Genomic DNA, 17,986 nt, shown 5'->3' on the forward strand with positions numbered 1-17,986 from the left:
CTCCTGGTTCCCCCACCTGTTTTTCATCAGGCTCCCCAACCTATGCCAGTTCACCTGTCTCCACCCCAGTGCAGAGCTGTGCCCTCTTTATTGCCACAGCATGCTCACCCTTTCCCATCCTCATCTCTGAAGAAGGGATACATCAGATACATAAGAACCTATTAACCATACTACTGATTTTAATCTTGCTTTTTCTTTTCATTTGCTATTCCTTAATTCCCTTCTTTTTTCTCCTTCTGTCCTCTGTTTTTATTATTTTCCCTTTTCTCCATTCCGGTTTCTTTCTCTTCTCATTTTTCTACCTGTTTTCTTCCCCATTTTTATTATTTCTGTTCTCTTTCTCCCACCCTGGCTATCCTGTCACTATGCCTTATTCTTCCCCATGTCTCTTTCATTCCAAGCAGAACTTTAATGTCCCCACCACTTCCTCCAGCTCTCTTTCTCCCACCACTTCTCTCTTTTCTGAGGTTCTCCCATCTCTCTCCTGCCTACTGATATCACTTGGTACCCAGATCTGCATCACGCCCATCTTCTCCTTCCATTTCCCTCCCAGACCTCACTCTTATATCAGCCTTTTGGTCCTTTGGGTCTCCCTCCATTCATCCACTTCTCATCCTTTTTATCCCTTTGGCCTCCTGAGTCCCTTCCTATCCCTGATAAAAACACCTGCCTATCACTGATAAAAACACCAAGATCTCTTTCACCCTATAGCAATCCCAGCCCCAAAGGTATTTCACCCTCCCATGACTATCCCTCTTTCCCCAGTAATGTCCCACTGACCTACTCATGAGAAGGGGGATCTTTACACCAGGAGGCCTTCTTATCTTGCTTGCCCTCAGTTGGGTAGAAGGTACTTTTGGAGCCCAGATGGCTTCTGCTGCTGCTGTTGCGTTTTAATTGGGGGTTTCTTCTGAGCCAGGACACCACTATCTTTTACCTCCCCTGTGACTGTGAGAACAGATCTCTGGCACAGGATAGTCCCTTCTTCTTCTGCTTCTCTGGACCAAGAGGACACCTTGTCTGGTGAAAGAGCCCCGTTCCTCATGCTGAGCTCTGTGTGCTAGCTTTTGACTCCTCTGCTTTTATTAGGGAAGGAAGCTTTAATAGACCTTTGCATGCAATGGAGAGGCTGCATGTGATCCACCAGAGGCCAAGAGGGAGTTCTTAGTGCTGGCCCCATTTGGGTACCCTTCCTATTTGCATGAGTGAATCCATCCCCTAGCCCCTTGATAGGAATTGGGGAGGAAAAACAAGCTGCCATCTTCTTGGGCTACCAAAGTGGTTCTGTCTGGGAGGCTATGCTTGAGAAATAAATGCATCAGTGGCACAGCTTTAAAAATCAGCCCACTGATGTTGGATGGATTTCAAATTATGAACCATTTTAGATTGTAAAATCACTTTAGTCTGAAAATGGTTCTGCACATTTGCAATAGCTCTAGCTGAGAGCAATAACTCCTAAAGCACATCGGGTTCTTCTTAGAATCAGTTCAATTTAAAGATGATTAAGGTGCTGCAATATGTTAAATCATTTTCATTGTGTCATATTTTCAGAGACTCTTATAAAAGCAACCTGCAAATTGTGTGTTTGTACCTTTTTATTTTTTTACAATGTATGAAGAAGGCCTTAAAGGAATCTCTCATGCTCACACACACACAAACACTCACTCATTCACACTCCTCGATACTGAAGGGAAAAAAAAGTTTCCATTAACTATCAGTTGTTCCCTGGTTTTGTTGGAACATCTCTTAAATGATATAGACATGTGAACTGGGAGCTTTGCTCAGTCCTTAACAAAAGACGGAGATTGTTAGATCCTTAACAAACATAACATCCGTAACAAAGCCAAACATAAAACTAAGCCTTATTAAAAATCACATCCTATCTCAGTTAATCACGTTTCACCTCTTCTTTATATATCATACCATAGCCCTGCCAGTTTGAGTCATCCAGAGTCTTCGGGGCCTTTTTTCTACATCATCAAGAAGCCACAAACACACACACACAAAAAGACACATTTATTTGCAGGTCTCTGTGATGGGTTGAACCCACCCATCCAGGATGCTACCTGATGTACTGGGGTTTCACTGAGCCTCTCCAGCTCCACCAGCCAGGATTCCCTCTTCCTGTTTTGCTGAATTAGGCACTCCGGCCTCTTGCAGCGCACACACACACAGGTAGGGCCACACCCAGCTGCAGACACAGACTGAGGTCAGCTCTGTGTGAGAGGACTCACCCTGCACTCACGTGCACACCCCTTTTGGGAGATAAACCCAAAGGTATATTGTATTGCGCTGTATAGAAAAATCTGCACAGCACAAGCTCATAATAATTCGCCCTCTTCCTCAATGTGAAGAGAAATATGCACACCTTCTCCCCCCCTCCCCCCCAGTTAGCAATTGCACAAACTGGGTTTAATAATAAACAAAACAAATTTTATTAACTATGAAAGGCAGATTTTAAGTGATTAAAGGGATAGCAAACAGAATAAAACAGATTACTAAGCAAATAAAACAAAACACGCAAACTAAGCTTGAGTCACTAAAGAAATTGGCTACAAATAGTAATTTCTCACCCTAAATATTGTCACAGGCAGATTACAGAGAGTCTTGAAAGCCAGCTGTGCTGGCCTGCAGCTTGAAACTTCAGGTATTATTCCTTACAAGCTAGACGCCCTTCCAGCCTAGGCTCAGCTCTTCTCCCCCGCAGTTCAGTTCTTGCTTCCAGGTGTTTCCCAAGTGTCTCTTTGGGCAAGGATGCAGAGGAGAACCACAATGATGTCACTCCCCTGCCTTATATAGCTTTTGTGTATGGCAAGAACCCTTTGTCTTCCAGTGGAAGAACACTGGCATTCCAAAGGGGGGGAGGGGAAGGGGGCCAGTACCACGTGGCTCAGTCACATGTCTTGGCCGGGTCGTAGCAGCCATTACTCGCAGGCTGTATGGGCGTCCACAGGAAGACTAAACTCTTTCACAGTCCATTGTCTTTACTGATGGGCCATCAGCCCTGTCTGGCTTTTCATTGTTGTACCTGAAGGGCTAGTTGTGGGTGTCACCCAAAGTAACACATTTGAAATACAGCTACATGGTCAATATTCCTAACTTCAGGTACAGAAATGATACAGACATACAAATAAGATAATCACATTCAGTAAACCATAACCTTTCCAATGATACCTTACATGACACATCTTGCGTAAAGTATATCTCAGTTATGCCATATCCATATCATAAGCATATTTCCATAAAGAATATGGAGTGTAACATCACAGTCTCCTTTAACAGTTAGATGTGCTTGCCATTCTAACCATTGTCAGAAACATGCACACATAAAGGAGTGTAGATGACATTTGTGTGAGTGGCCAGAAAGGATCAATGAAGGACTTCTATTCAATTGTAGAATATTCCTTATTCTCATACTATATAAAGTGCTTTATCTGATTGTGCATCATGGGGAAGAGCACATGTCATTCCTCAAGCTTTCCTCATGAGTTGTGTACCTCCTGGAAATTGAAGAGATCAGCGTTTAAAAGGTGCAGTCATTCAAACATGCTACCCATGTTCAGTGCTGGTTTCCATGCAAGTCACAGATTCTGAGGGTTGTGTGTTTAATTTGTCAGAGCAGGTCTTTTATTATTTGTCACATAGCTGAACAAAATTAAAGGGGAAGCTCATATGGCTCTCTGAAAAATAGCTTTAAAATAGCTCTCTATCCTCTCCCAAAAATATTGCACAAATATGTCCACGTTCAATAAACTGTGCTAAATTACTACTATGTAACAAATAAGGATTGGATTATTTAGCATAAACTTGTGGAGTTTGTTTTTCCCTTGGGGTTTCTGAATAAAGGCCTCAAGCAGTTGTGACTTTTGTTCACATAAAACCTGCAAGGTCAAAACTATGAGGCATTTTTATTTAGTAAAGAAATGTAAGTGTGACAGATCATATCAGTGATAGACACAGGGCTAACTCCATTGGTTTCATTCAGTTCAGCATTTGGAGAGTAAGAATTGTGGTTAGGGCATAAGCCTAGGTTGGGGGACCCTTAGGAGACCTTGGTTCAAGACCCTACTTTGCCACAGACTTCCTGTGTGACCGTGGGCAAGTTTTTACTTAATCTCTCTGTGCCTAAGTTTCCCATGTGTAAAATGGAGAGGACAGTGCTTATATGCCTGGCAGAAGAGTTGAGGATAAACACATTAAAGATTGTGAAACACTCCAATACTGTGGTGATGGGGGCCATGTAAAGTACCTTAGATATATTTACGCTTTAGTAAGTGAGATCAGAATCAGCTACTCTTATTTTTCAATAGTATTTCACATGACTAAAACCCATCTTACTAAGATTTCCTTTGTCCTACTCCTCCCTCAATTTTAATAAAAATAAACATCTCATTTAAAAATATTACCCTATTTGCTTTTTACCTGTAGCTTGAATATCTGGAGACTTGAAGATTTTACTGTAGAAGCTGAACAGTACATCTAAGTCAAGAAAACATTATTTTAAAATGCTAAGAGCCCTACAGCCATTGATCAAATGGCCAGATGTTGGTGTTCGATATAGCGTGTGGTACTATTTAAGAAAATCAGGTGTTGGTTCTCAGAAACTGGTTTATCAATTTGTTAACTTTGTGCCAAAGTTAAGAAAAGTATGTGACAAAATTTAATTTCCTTACAGTGCGTGAGGAATTTATAGTATCAAGTCAAGTCCTTTTTAACAGCTCAGCAGTTCAGCCTGTTATCCAGATAAGTCCCTAGGAACCAGAGCCAATACTTGGCTTATATGTACAGAAAATACTCACAGTAATCCAAGTTGTGCTTGAGCTCGGATCCACACCTGGTGAGTTGGAAGTTTCTTTCCACTCCACACTCACCGTTGCACACTTGAAAACACACGTTGTCACTCACTGATTAATGGAGACTTGGTAGTAGTGATTTAACAGTTACAAATAAAAAAAACCCTGCATTCAGGCATTCCTATTTTAGAGCTATAAAATTGTGGAGCAGGACTGGAGCAACGCCAGTCTCCCATTACTGACAAAACTATTAGTATCCTCAAAGTGAGGGAGAGATTGACACTGACAGCTTTGTGCAGGAGGGTTACCTTTGAGGCCTTGTGAGTTTTATAAAACCCAACATGGTATGCAGCAAGTGTCTTTATTTCTGAAGGTGCTTTCTTTTTCGAAGGTAGCATTTTTATGTGGCAGTTGCTATGGTGACTATTATTTTTATTGACTAGCAAAGAAACATGTTACGTAGAGCCCATAAAACTTTCTAATTTTTGCTCAAATGTTCAGGTTTTTCTTTTTCTAAGGCTGGGGATTTGTGTATCAAGGGAGAGGGTTTCCGCTTTGGTCTGACTTCCCCTGTCCCCCACCCACCCCAAACAGACCACCCTTCTTTGGACAACTCTCAGGGGAAAGTACAGATGGTTTGGAGAAGAAAATCTCTCTTCATGCAGACGATATTCTCCTATAAATGCCTCAGTGACTGGCCTTAGCCTACTGCAAGCATTCAGCCTAATCTCTGACTACAAAGTAAACAAATCTAAATCAGGAGCTCTGATAAGAGGGCACCAATTCTCAGGAATCTTGAGTCCTGTAACTGGAATAAAGAAGGTTTCTGATGTCTTGGAATCACAACTGATCAATAAGAACTTCTATAATAACAGTGAACCCATTAAACAAATTAAATCAGATTTCTACCAGTAGTTGCCACAGGTAGAGTAAAAGCAATGAAATTAAGCTACCAAGATTTCTGTTCCTTTTCCATTTCCTACCCTTGATATAATCAAAAAACTGTTCTGGAAACCCATGTTTCCATGGTCATTTGGATGGGAGCAAATGCAGAATTAAACACAAGCTTCTTTATGTGCTCAGATACTACAAACAGTGATATAGATAAGAAAGGAACTAGAGAAATGGGTCTTTGGAACTTCTCCATTTATTATCAAGAAACCCACATAAAATATGTAATAAACTAGACATCTGATACCACAATGGACTGTTAGAACAATGGCTTGCAAAAGGAAGTTTAGTTTCAGACATACCAATCCTTTTCCAAAGGGCAATATAGAAAGCTTCACAGTTTGATGCAGGATCCTTTCCACATGTACTTGCATAAACTAATTTAAGGAATCCTGCGAGTCTTGCTCTTGCGATCTTCCCTTCAATTGAGAATCTTGCCCATCTGAAAACAATTGTGCGATTCCCAAAGTGAACAGAAAAGGTTTTTTTTGTCGACACAGCCTTGTCTCTAAAAGCTGCATGGTGTAGACAAGACCTTAGTGACTACTCTCACAAAATAATTACTGCTCAAGATATGTAAGGGTATGTCTACACTACAAAATCAGGTCGATTTAATAGAAGTCGATTTTTTAGAAATCGATTTAATACAGTCGATTGTGTGTGTCCCCACTAAGCGCATTAAGTCGGCAGTGTGCGTCTACAGTACTGAAGCTAGCATCGACTTTCGGAGCGTTGCACTGTGATAGCTAACCCACAGTTCCCACAGTCTCCGTCACCCATTGGAATTCTGGGTTGAGCTCCCAATGCCTGATGGGGCAAAAACATTGTTGCGGGCGATTCTGGGTACATGTCATCAGGCCCCCATCCCTCCCTCCCTCCCTCCGTGAAAGAAATGGCAAAAAATCATTTCTTGCCTTTTTTCCTGGGTTACCTGGCAGAGGACATACCACGGCAGGCATGGAGCCCGCTCAGCTCACTGTCACCGTAGGTCTCCTGGGTGCTGCTGGCAGACGTGGTACTTTCAGTGCTACACAGCAGCATCCCCTTGTCTTGCCTTGTGGACGGCAGATGGTGCAATACAACTGCTAACCGTTGTCATCGTCCCGTGGGTGCTCCTGGCCGACCTCAAGTAGGTTGGTTGGGGGCACCTGGGCAGACATGGGTGCTCCTGGCCGGCCTCGATGAGGTCAGTCAGGGGCACCTGGACAAAAATGGGAATGAATCCAGGTCATTCTCTTCTTTAAGTTTAGTCTAATGGAGATTCAGTCCTGCCTGGAATATCATGCCAGCTGGAGGCTTCTGCCTCAGGCTGCTCTCCCAGTCGGCAGCACCATGCGGTCGCACCTACCCCAGCCTACCCCTTGCTCCCATGGCTCATGAAGCCTGGACAGTAGTAAGGAGCCGTTCAACTATAGGCTAAGCAAGTGCATAATGGTGGTAGAATGTGCCTTTGGATGTTTAAAAGCTCGCTGGCGCAGTTTACTGACTCGGTTAGACCTCAGTGAAACCAGTATTCCCATTGTTATTACTGCTTTCTGTGTGCTCCACAATATCTGTGAGAGTAAGGGGGAGACGTTTATGGCGGGGTGGGAGGTTGAGGCAAATCGCCTGGCCACTGATTACGCGCAGCCAGACACCAGGGCGGTTAGAAGAGCACAGCAGAGAAGCTTTGAAAACCAGTCTCATGACTGGCCAGGCTATGGTGTGAAAGTTCTGTTTGTTTCTCCTTGATGAAAACCCGCCCCCTTGGTTCACTCTACTTCCCTGTAAGTCAACCGCCCTCCCCTCCCCCAATTGATCTCCGCTTGCAGAGGCAATAAAGTCATTGTTTCAAATTCATGCATTCTTTATTAATTCGTCACACAAATGGGGGGATAACTACCAAGGTAGCCTGGGAGGGGTGGGGGAGGAGGGAAGCACAGGGGTCGGGTAGTTGTAGGGGCACCCCCTAGAATGGCATGCAGCTCATCATAGAATCGGCATGTCTGGGGCTCTGACCCGGAGCAGCTGTTTGCTTCTCTGGTTCTTTGGTAGGCTTTCCTGAGCTCCTTAAGTTTCACGCAGCACTGCTGCGAGTCCCTGTTATAACCTCTGTCCTTCATGCCCTTGGAGTTTTTTTTCAAATATCCCGGCATTTCGTCTTTTGGAATGGAGTTTGGATAGCACGGATTCGTCTCCCCATATAGCGATCAGATGCAGTACCTTCCGTTTGATCCATGCTGGAGCTCTTTTGCGATTCTGGGACTCCATGGTCACCTTTGCTGATCAGCTCGCTACCATGGCCAAACAGGAAATGAAATTCAAAAGTTCGCGGGGCTTTTCCTGTCTACCTGGCCCGTGCATCTGAGTTGAGAGTACTGTCCAGAGTGGTCACAGTGGAGCACTCTGGGATAGCTCCCAGAGGCCAATACCGTCGAAATGCGTCCACACTACCCCAGATTTGACCCAGCAGGGTCGATTTCAGTGCTAATCCCCTCATAGGGGAGGAGTACAGAAATCGGTTTTAAGAGCCCTTTAAGTCGACAAAAATGGCTTCGTCGTGTGGACAGGTGCAGGGTTAAATCGATCTAACGCTGCTAAATTCGACCTAAACTCGTAGTGTAGACCAGGGCTAAGGGTTGCAGAATCAGGACGCTAGTCTTTAGAAACCATCAGATATTTGGTATTAGAGCCAAGTGTTCATTTAGCCATATGTAGCCTACATTCTGCTACTTCTGTATGTCTGTGTTCCTGTTCTAAGCACAAATGCAATCACTTGATTTAACTGAATAGTATTATGCAGATACTGTGTATGCTGAACATTTCTGCTGTGTCAATCCAAGGTGCCTGTTGCATCATTCAACTGTGTTAAGGACATAGATAATTATGCCCCAGCATTTTTGTCCTAACTCCTACAGAGGAAGATTTTAATTTTTTGCTAAAGTAATTGCTTTAAATCAAAACTTTAGGGGTCATTCTATGCCAGGGGTTCTCAAACTGGGGGTCAGGACCCCTCAGGGGGTCGCGAGGTTATTACATGGGGGGGGTCACAAGCTGTCAACCCCCACCCCAAACCCCACTTTGCCTCCAGCATTTATAATGGTGGTGTTAAATATATTAAAATTAAAATATATTTAATTTATAAGGGGGGGTCGCACTCAGAGGCTTGCTGTGTGAAAGGGGTCACCAGTAAAAAAGTTTGAGACCCACTGTTCTATGCTGTGCCTCTAAGAGAGACAGAACTCAGAGCAAAGGGGAGGAGGAGCTAAAGCAGCTTTAATCCATTTTCACCCTCCCGCTTCCGAGCTGTTCCAGGGCTGAAATGGCCCTCAGCATAATATAGGAAACCTAGGGGCCTGTCTAAGTTATCCCTGTGAGCCACAGCGCTGCCCTAACTCTCCACAGCTGACAGCACTGCTCCCCAAAATATTTCTCCTGCCCCAGCCCCTCCCCCAGCTCATTCCCTACATCAGGGCTTGCAGCTGGGTCCTCAGAAGGCAGCCTTCCATGGTGGCTGCATCAGGGAATCCTCATCCAGCTGCAACTGGAGCTATTACAGCCCCCTTTTTGTCACTGCAACCTTTTTACCTGGCGTCAAGGAGACGGAGTGGGAGTGAGGCTTTCACACTAGACTATTTTCTGCTTAATTGTTATCATTCATTTTCTGAATTTGACTGTAAGTTTGTCATGAATGCTTAAAATTACAGAATCTTTAAAATGTAAAGAGTATAAAGGTCTATTGAATTTTAAAAGACAAATTACTCTTGACTTTTTTTCTTTCCCCTTCTCAACAAGATAATTTCTGTCTTGTTCACAAATACCTCCTGGAATGCTTTTTGGTACCTTTTTGAAAATTGGCATGTCATTTTATTTCTGACTATGTAGCACTAAACAGCTTTTTCTGAAAACATGCTATAAAATACCTTGTGGTTCATGGTGAAGAATACTCTGTGATTCATGGTGAATCACACACCCCTATAACTTCTTCCAAGTGAGAGAGTAAATACAGTTGTAACATTTGCTCATGATGAGTGATCCCAGATTTGCTCTCTGAACCGTCAGTCTTCGAGCGAAGCTATTTTGATAGGATTTCAATTTAATGCATCTTCATGAGGATTTAGATTTGTTTCTATGAGCTAGATCCTAAAAATGGTATAAATCTGCTTAATTCGATTGAAGTCAATTTATGAATCTTGGGCACATGCCTTTTTTAAGGAGAGGGCATTTATTCTTGTGGGGGGAATGCTGCTTTCATCCATAGAAACTCCTGGGTGTGAATAATATTGGTGTGTAATTTCCAAAAAAAGATTTCAAACGACTGCTTGCCTGCTCCCAGAAACTCTCCAGAATGCAAACATACAAATAGTGAAAATGAGTTGCATCTAGAGCATCTGATCACATAAACTTTGCATATACTTTTTCTATAAAACTCAAGTCTGCCAATAGCACTTTCTTTGGTGTTTACATAAAAGAAACAAAATCAATGTGAGTTATTTTTCTGTTTTATTAGCACAGTTTGCTGTTTTAAGTAAAAGGATCAGAGTTTGTCCAGAGGAGTTGAGATTACACTAACATCAGCAGTTTTTCTGTTTGCTTTGCTTTTATTACACTTTTTGGCACCATAGTTAATTTCTAATCAAGTAAATGTGTTTGAAAGCATGGTTCAAGGGGAAATCTTACATTTCTATACAAGATATGTTAAATGTATTTAAATCCAGTTTCATAAGTATGGTACTGTTACTACTACTTCACTGTAATAGTTTTGTAACTAGTGCAATTATCTTTGATGGAAGAAAATGAATAGTAGTTTGCAGAGATACGATATGGATTAATATTTGGATGAAAACAGGAAGACTGAGGAATGTTAGCATGCAAGCCTTTTGCCACAGGGCCACTGGTTCCAATACATCAAAGGCTAGTGGCAACACAAAACTTTTGCCTTCTGATGGCTGTTCTTTAGCTTTCGTGAAATATGTTGTTGGTCTTAGCCAAGTTCCTAATGGAAGACACCCATTGGCAGACTCAACAGAGGCTAAAGATTGACAGGGATGAGCCACGTGAGTGGAGCAGCATAGGGAAACTTAAATCTCCCCATTCCCTGCAATCTCTGAAGGAAGGGGCGAGCCTCTGGAGCGGTCAACCCAGTTGTTTATGGGTCTGATCCAAAGCCCACTGAAGTCAGTGGAAAGTTATGACTTCCAAAGACTGCCATGTATCAGAGGGGTAGCCGTGTTAGTCTGAATCTGTAAAAAGCAACAGAGGGTCCTGTGGCACCTTTAAGACTAACAGAAGTATTGGGAGCATAAGCTTTCATGGGTAAGAACCTCACTTCTTCAGATGCTTTGGATCAAGCCTTTCATGGGCACTAAATTCGCTTAGGAAATGTTTTTCTTTATTTAAAAATAGAACAGATTAAAGGCCAATAAATAAAACCAACTAGCCCCATCTCATTGTACAAACTCTGTCCTGTGGTTCTAAAGGCTTACACAGATAAACAGGGGCATGGAGTAAGGCCTTTATTTTTAATCTCATATGACTCAGCTCAATAATAATTAGCTTTTCATCTGCTTCTGTGGGCCTCCTGCACTGCACAGCTGCAGCAGCTAACCTTGGTTCCTTAGAGAAAATTATCTCCGGGAATTGACTTCCGAGCAAGGATATTCAATCTCAATTACTCTTCCGTATCTTCATCACTGGGATGCACTGCTGTTGAAGAACCTCAGTCCAATCCACTGTCGTGCTGAATAGCTCACCATTGCAAGAGCACCATCAATATATATTGCTCCGTACATTTTTGGTCAGAGTTTCCTCCGTTGAGATCCCTGGTTGAGGGGCAGGGAGTATGGGGGAGAAGAGAGAGCGAGAGAGAAGAAGTCTGTGCACACTTCTTCTCAGAAAGTATTAGGATAATTAAGTAAATGACATTTCTGTTTATAGAAATAGTTATCCCTTAGCATCTCAAGATTGCAATTAGACGGTAGCTTTTGGTGATGACTTCTTCAAAGTTTAATCAAATGAGCCAGGGAAAGTGATAGAAATATCCTACAGGTATTATTCAGGCAGTGGGGGATGCGGGATTGAGATATTCTGCAGGCCAACTGTTATGCCCAGAAGCATCCTCAATGGATGCATTTCAGAGAAGATACACCTTTCTCTGAGGGAATGTACCAGTATTAAATAGAATGAAACCAAAGCTTAGTAAAACTCCACCATTTTCCATCTCTGCTTCCTTCTAGAAGTTTTTCACTATTTGTTCTTGATCTTATTCATTTTAAGAATCTCATCTTTCAACAGCCATTTCCAGCCAGCCTTTCCTGTACCAACTAGGATGTGTTGATTAATGTTTTCAAAAACAGCTGCAAAGTATAATTCCCTGGCACCTCATATTTTTGAATTTTCTATATCTGCTTCCCCACTAGTTGTACAAAGCATTTGATCAAAACAGCACTTTCTCTATAGTGGGAAAACATTGTAGTCTCTTTTGAAATTATCCAAGAATATTGGTGTTTTACTCAGTCTTACTGTCTTTTACCATCCTGTTTACTACTTGGATGATAGCCAGAAATACATAGATTTCTCCTACTTGTGCTGATTTAAATACCTTTCACTACTTTCCAGCCGATATTCTGAGCAATAATTTTTCTGTCGTCATTCATCAAGTTATTTTTTCTTTTCTTTTTGTAAAATCTGCTACATATTTTTGTGTATATTGTATCTCTTCTTAGTATCTTAGGACTGCTATTATCACTAAATCCGAGACAGGGCAATATTGTGGTTTGTTTCTTGCTGCTGTAAGCAGGCTACTTGTGTTGCGGGACAGCAGCCTCTATAGGACGATTACTCTGCTGCTTAGGTAGGTGAGCAGGGGATGGGTGTAGCTTTGAATCTGCCCCCTCAATGCACAGCCAATATAGCTGATTTGAAACAGAGGGGGAAGTATTTTATGCCAGGTAAAGGGTTACTACAGATTACTTTCTTACTGAAGCAAGGGGGAAACCAGACTCTCAAATTGTAGCTCGGTGAGGGTACGTCTATGCTGCAATTAGACACCTGGGGTTGGCCCATGCCAGCTGACTCGCAATCATGGGGCTTGGGCTAAGGGGCTGTTTAAGGGGCTCTGGGATCCTTTAACCTTGCAGGGTCCTAGAGCTTCACCCTGAGCCCCAAATGTCTACATCACAATTAAACAGCCCCGTAGCCCGAGCCCTGCGAGCCCAAGTCAGTTGGCGCAGGCCAGCTAGGGGGTTTTAATTGCAGTGTAGACATACCCTGAGATGCAGTTCAGTTCCAGGTCTTCTCCTGGGGCAGCACAGGCATGCTCAAAATATATTCCAGGCTTATGGTAAATCCACAGTCTAGCTCTTAATAATCCTGACTTCTCATTATATTTCTTGAAACAGCAGATTCTCTTTTTAAAAAAGTTTGAAATAAAAATAGAAGAAATGTAGAGGGCTAGGTACAGTGGCACTATGAGGTGGGGGGGAGGGGCAGTAGGGAGCTAGTTACTTCTCCCTGATTCTGAGGCTAGCCCTGGCCCCAGTGTAATTTAGAGCAGATATGGGGCTGCTCTAAAATGCACCATTGACAAAGGGTCTTTAATGGACCCAACGCCAATGGAAGATCAGTTTGGCAAAGCAGAGCTCCACAACATCCCACGCACGCAGCCCAATAAACCTACTAAGTTGGACTGGGAGTGGGCACAGACATAGGACCTGGCTGCCATGCATTTGCACCAGCAGGGATTTCCCCTGAGACAGGGGTCTGCTTGGCATTTTGTGGCCTGGGGTCACATCAAGGGGTCGTTATGCCATTGGGAATCTGTCCCAAAGAACACAATACAAGTTTCAATCACAAGTTTTGTCTGACAAAAAGATCATTCCAAGTAGAGCAGGAATTTGCATGTTAAAGCAGTTAACACAGGTAGACATTTTAGAAGGTTGTCTTTATGCTCTTTAAAAAAAAACACTTTTAATTACGCTCTTCAGCACTAAGTTCTGCTTCCCAGTTCCCTTTTGACATGTGGATCTTGCTCTTTAAGAGCCTGATTCCTCTAGCACTTGTACATTCCTAACTAGAATATTAACAAGCCTCTCTCAAACCAACACTTGGATATGCTCCTACCATAATGAATGGATTCAGTATCTTGGTTTTCTTTTAGTAACAGAAGTTTGCATGTATAGGAGGGAGTCATGCCAGTGCTAATTATGAAAACGCTATTTTTAACATATCATTCTTGTGCCATGTCTTATTACTTTCTCAAATTCTGACAGTGAACGATGTTTCGCTTTGTTTTTGTAGGTAATGCAAATGGACCAGAAATTGAACCTCATTACAGATATGCTGCATCACCTGGTTTCCAATCAGCAGGATGGCCAAAGCAGTAACGGATCATCTCAGAGAAGCAACACCATTAACTCAGATTTCTTCCTCCCTAACAACACCCTCCCTACTTATGAACAACTGACAGTACCAAGAAGAATCCAAGATGACATATCCTGATATGGTAGAAATACAGGCGGTTGTTTTTTCCCTTTTTAAATGGAACTGAAGGTTGTGAATCTGGAAAGAGTTAAATTTATCAGCCATATGGAACACACATGACTACTGTACCAATGTTTCTAGCCTCCGAAACACTCCTTCCAAAGACACTCACTCATATCAGATGAAGGTTTATCAAGCTAACACACCTCAAGGCCTCTGTGCTGTGTTGTTTTAACACAGTACATTCTTAAGTTCCATTTTTATTTTGTTCAAGAACAGTCGAGTGCAATTCATCATGGCACTGCAAGACCAAAACAATATAGAAGACAGGCAAAATTGCAAGGAATTTATGGCTCCTTTTAAAGGAAATATAGTAATACTTGAACTTAGATAGCAATGTGTGCATTCTGTTTATGAATCTACTGATAGCAATATAGTTTTACTAGTTAGATTTTAAAGCAAAATGAGGTAACTTATGTTGATTTTATTGTATAAACATACCACTGACATTCTAGAGAATGACAAACCGCAGAGTGAATTATTTTCTTTTTTCTGTTACATAAACACTTACCAGATAATGACTAGATTTTCTTTTTAATCTGTTTTTCTTCAGGGAAGAAGTAGTGGTTAATCTGAAACAATACTGTTTATATAGGAAAGTGCTATAGATTTTTTTTAAGATATGAAGTTTTCATGGGAGAAGGATAAAATATTGCAATGGAAAAAAAATAATTCTGCTTTCTAGAAAACTGCTGCCAAAGAATTTATATATAAATGTTAACACAACTATCTAAATGTGCTTTTCCAGAAAGATCTTTTAAAAATGAGTGTTCACTGCTTTTATATTTTTTCTATATCTAATTTTTGTAGCATTACTTCCAAAAATGTTACAAGTAAATACATGCAAACGTCTAAAGCAACTGCATCTTGTTGGTCAAGTGCTTGAATCTGCCAGTTATGGAGCATCTACAACTCCCATAGGAACCGAGGCCCCAATTCAGAAATGCATCTGTAGTCGGTACAGCATGTAAGCACATACATTAAGTCCTTAAGCATGCTTTTCCTGACTAGGGTTAGACTTAAGCATGTGCCTAAGTGCTTTCCTGAATCAGGAACTCAAAACACTCAGCTCCCAACAGGAGACACTCAAACCCCCCAAAGGCTTAGACCCTAATTTAGGGGACCAAGGCCATTAAAACTGAAGACTCACATTGACTTGGTCATTCAGGCTCCAAATCGTGCTTGTCACACTCATACAAGTAGTCCCTGCTGAAGTCAGTGGGCCAGATTCTGCCCTTATTTATGCCAGTGTAAATCTGGAGTAACTCCACTGAAGTTAATGGAGTTCCTCCACATTTATTTTTGTATTAATGAGAGCAGAATTTGGCCCACTGTGACTACTCACATGAGTGAGGTGAGCAGGATTTGGACTTAGGTGACTTAGAGTGAAATTCACCCCATACCGAAAGCCAGCACAAAGCCTGTCCACTTCGAAGGCTTCAGTGGGACTTAAATGGTGCACAAGTTTTGTATTGGCTCTCTAAACACAGATGAAGTTCACCCCGGTTGAGAGAGTGACCGAAAACTGGTGATTACAAAACAAATATTTAGGCCAAATTAATGACTAGGTTTATTGCAGGTAAATGAAGAGGAGGGCAGATGGGGTAGGTCACAAACTCTTCTACTGTTGTAGCAATAGATATAAAAATCCAAGATCTGAATATTTAGTCCTGTACATTTGAAAGGAATTGGACTGTATTGCAAAACTGATGCCCCATAGCCACTTAATATTACAGAGCAGTTAACCTCACCACACTTTTAACATATGAGTAACATGAAATACTTGTGCATATCGATTGAATTTTGCTCACAGGGTAGTATAGATAATAGGTCTGGGGTTTGTTTTAAACATTTAATCTTCTAACATGTTTGATCTCAGTTGGATTATAGAGCAAAGCATACTCCTTATACCGATTGTTAAAATTATTCAGTCTTGCTGCTATACAGTAGATCATTTTAAGGGTGTAGAAATTTACAGATGTCAACAGGGACTATTTCTGGGCATTATGTTTTATAGAAATCAAAAATAATTGTGATGATTTTGAATTTGTTTTTTAATGAGGGTTCACTGTAATTTCAGGTTATTAATCTGACTATTAATTTCCTAATAAAATACAAGACGGGAGTGCTATGCCTTTGATTTGTTCTAAACTCCACAGACTTGGTACATTCCAGAAAGACTAATATTTTTTCTGGGTCTGTCACCAGGGTGTGTGGGTGCCTTATTTGAAACACAAGATCTCAGTAAGAGTGACCAGCCTCCATCCTCCTGTTCTGCCTACATCTTAAGTAGAGAGCTGTGAAAACAGGATTTAATCTCTTGAGAAGATACAGGCAAAGAGATGTGTCCTGTAGATCTTTCTAAAAGCAACCAGGTTCGTGTGTACACATATTTCCAGAGGCACAGGGCTTCTACCAAGAAAGCTCTGCCACCAGCACCCAAACCTTGCAAGATCATATCTTCATTTTCTTTCCAGCAGGTAAACCTCAGTATTAATAACATTGAACACAACACATTTCATGCCATAGGATCCAAAAGCAAACACTTTACACATTGATGTGTGAATGTATACATTTCAGAAACCACCTTCACCAAAATCCTGTTCTAAAGATTGTTCCTAAAAGATTTCAAACCTTGTAGTGGTTATTTCTCAGGTCTACAACTAGCTATTCCAGATCTGGATTCAGTTATTCCTTTCAAAAACATGGTACAGCTTCTAAATCCTTTCTGACTTAACTCTTCATTCTGCAGGAGAGAGCGTCCTTCCAGGAGGAAGACTGATATCTTTTCCAAAGGAAACATGGGCTCAAATAATCACTGACATTTAGGGTCCTAGTCATTCTTGAAAGATTGATCTGCCAGTGTAAAGAGGCCTTAAAGTGGCCTCTTTTACATTACCAGAGGCAAGTAAAGGGACTTAGTGTAAAAGAGAATCATGTCCAATTTCTCCTCCATTTTCCCCACATCTGATTTTTTTTATTCCTTCAGAAGAACCTCTTTATGATTTAAACCGTCTATCTTCGTTCTTGGGCCCAAAAAAAGGGTTCAAAAACCCAAACTCATCACTGAACTTTGTTATAGACCAAGTATTTTGGAGGATTGTCTTCATGTTGAAAGTGAGTAGCAGAAGGAGGTGAACTTTTATGAAACAATGTATTGATTAATATCTTTAGTAATAATAAGGACAATTACAGGCAGTACTATAATCATATAACTGCATATAATCATTGAGACATCTGAATTGTTTTATTAATGATTTATAACTTGAAGTGACTTCTTTATTTGCCATAGTTCATTTTATTGTCTGAATAAAGGAAGCAGAACTGTGCTGTCTCAAATGAGGAGGTCACCCTCAGCTGGAAGGACCTCATTAAGCCAGGGTCTTGAATGCCAGACCCTTGTGAAAGTAGAGAGGGGTGGGGACAGGTGTCCCAGACAGGAGGAGTGGACCCTCCCTAAGGGTTCCCGGTCTGGTTTAACCTGTTCTTCCCCATTATTCAAAGATAGAGATGAATAGGCTCCATTAGGAGCCTTTTGTTATTTTAAGTGCTCAAAAGAGCTGATAATCACTTGTGGTGGGACAGTATCTCTGCCCAGCCTTAGAGCTGAAAATCACTAAGAGCTGTGTGGAACCTCAAGAGACTGACCTGCAGAGGTCACAGCAGAGAGACAGGTGGCAGAAGGTGACCAGCGAGTGGACCAGCAGCTGGCGAGGCGGCCA

General features: G+C 41.7%; 1 protein-coding gene across 2 annotated transcripts in view; it reads left to right on the forward strand.

Moving 5' to 3' along the window:
• The window catches only part of KCNQ1 (potassium voltage-gated channel subfamily Q member 1), a 559,181-nt gene extending 542,792 nt beyond the window's left edge, over positions 1–16,389 (forward strand). Inside the window, exon 16 of one of the 2 annotated variants that reach the window (XM_054028151.1) lies at positions 14,022–16,389. In XM_054028151.1, coding sequence (XP_053884126.1) covers positions 14,022–14,222 — 201 coding nt within the window. In that variant the 3' untranslated portion in view covers positions 14,223–16,389. The remainder of the gene's footprint in view (positions 1–14,021) is intronic. The other variant, XM_054028153.1, reaches the window with a different exon arrangement.
• The last annotated feature ends 1,597 nt before the right edge of the window (positions 16,390–17,986 follow it).

This window comes from Malaclemys terrapin, chromosome 4, assembly GCF_027887155.1.
Source record: "Malaclemys terrapin pileata isolate rMalTer1 chromosome 4, rMalTer1.hap1, whole genome shotgun sequence".
NCBI lineage: Eukaryota > Metazoa > Chordata > Testudines > Emydidae > Malaclemys > Malaclemys terrapin.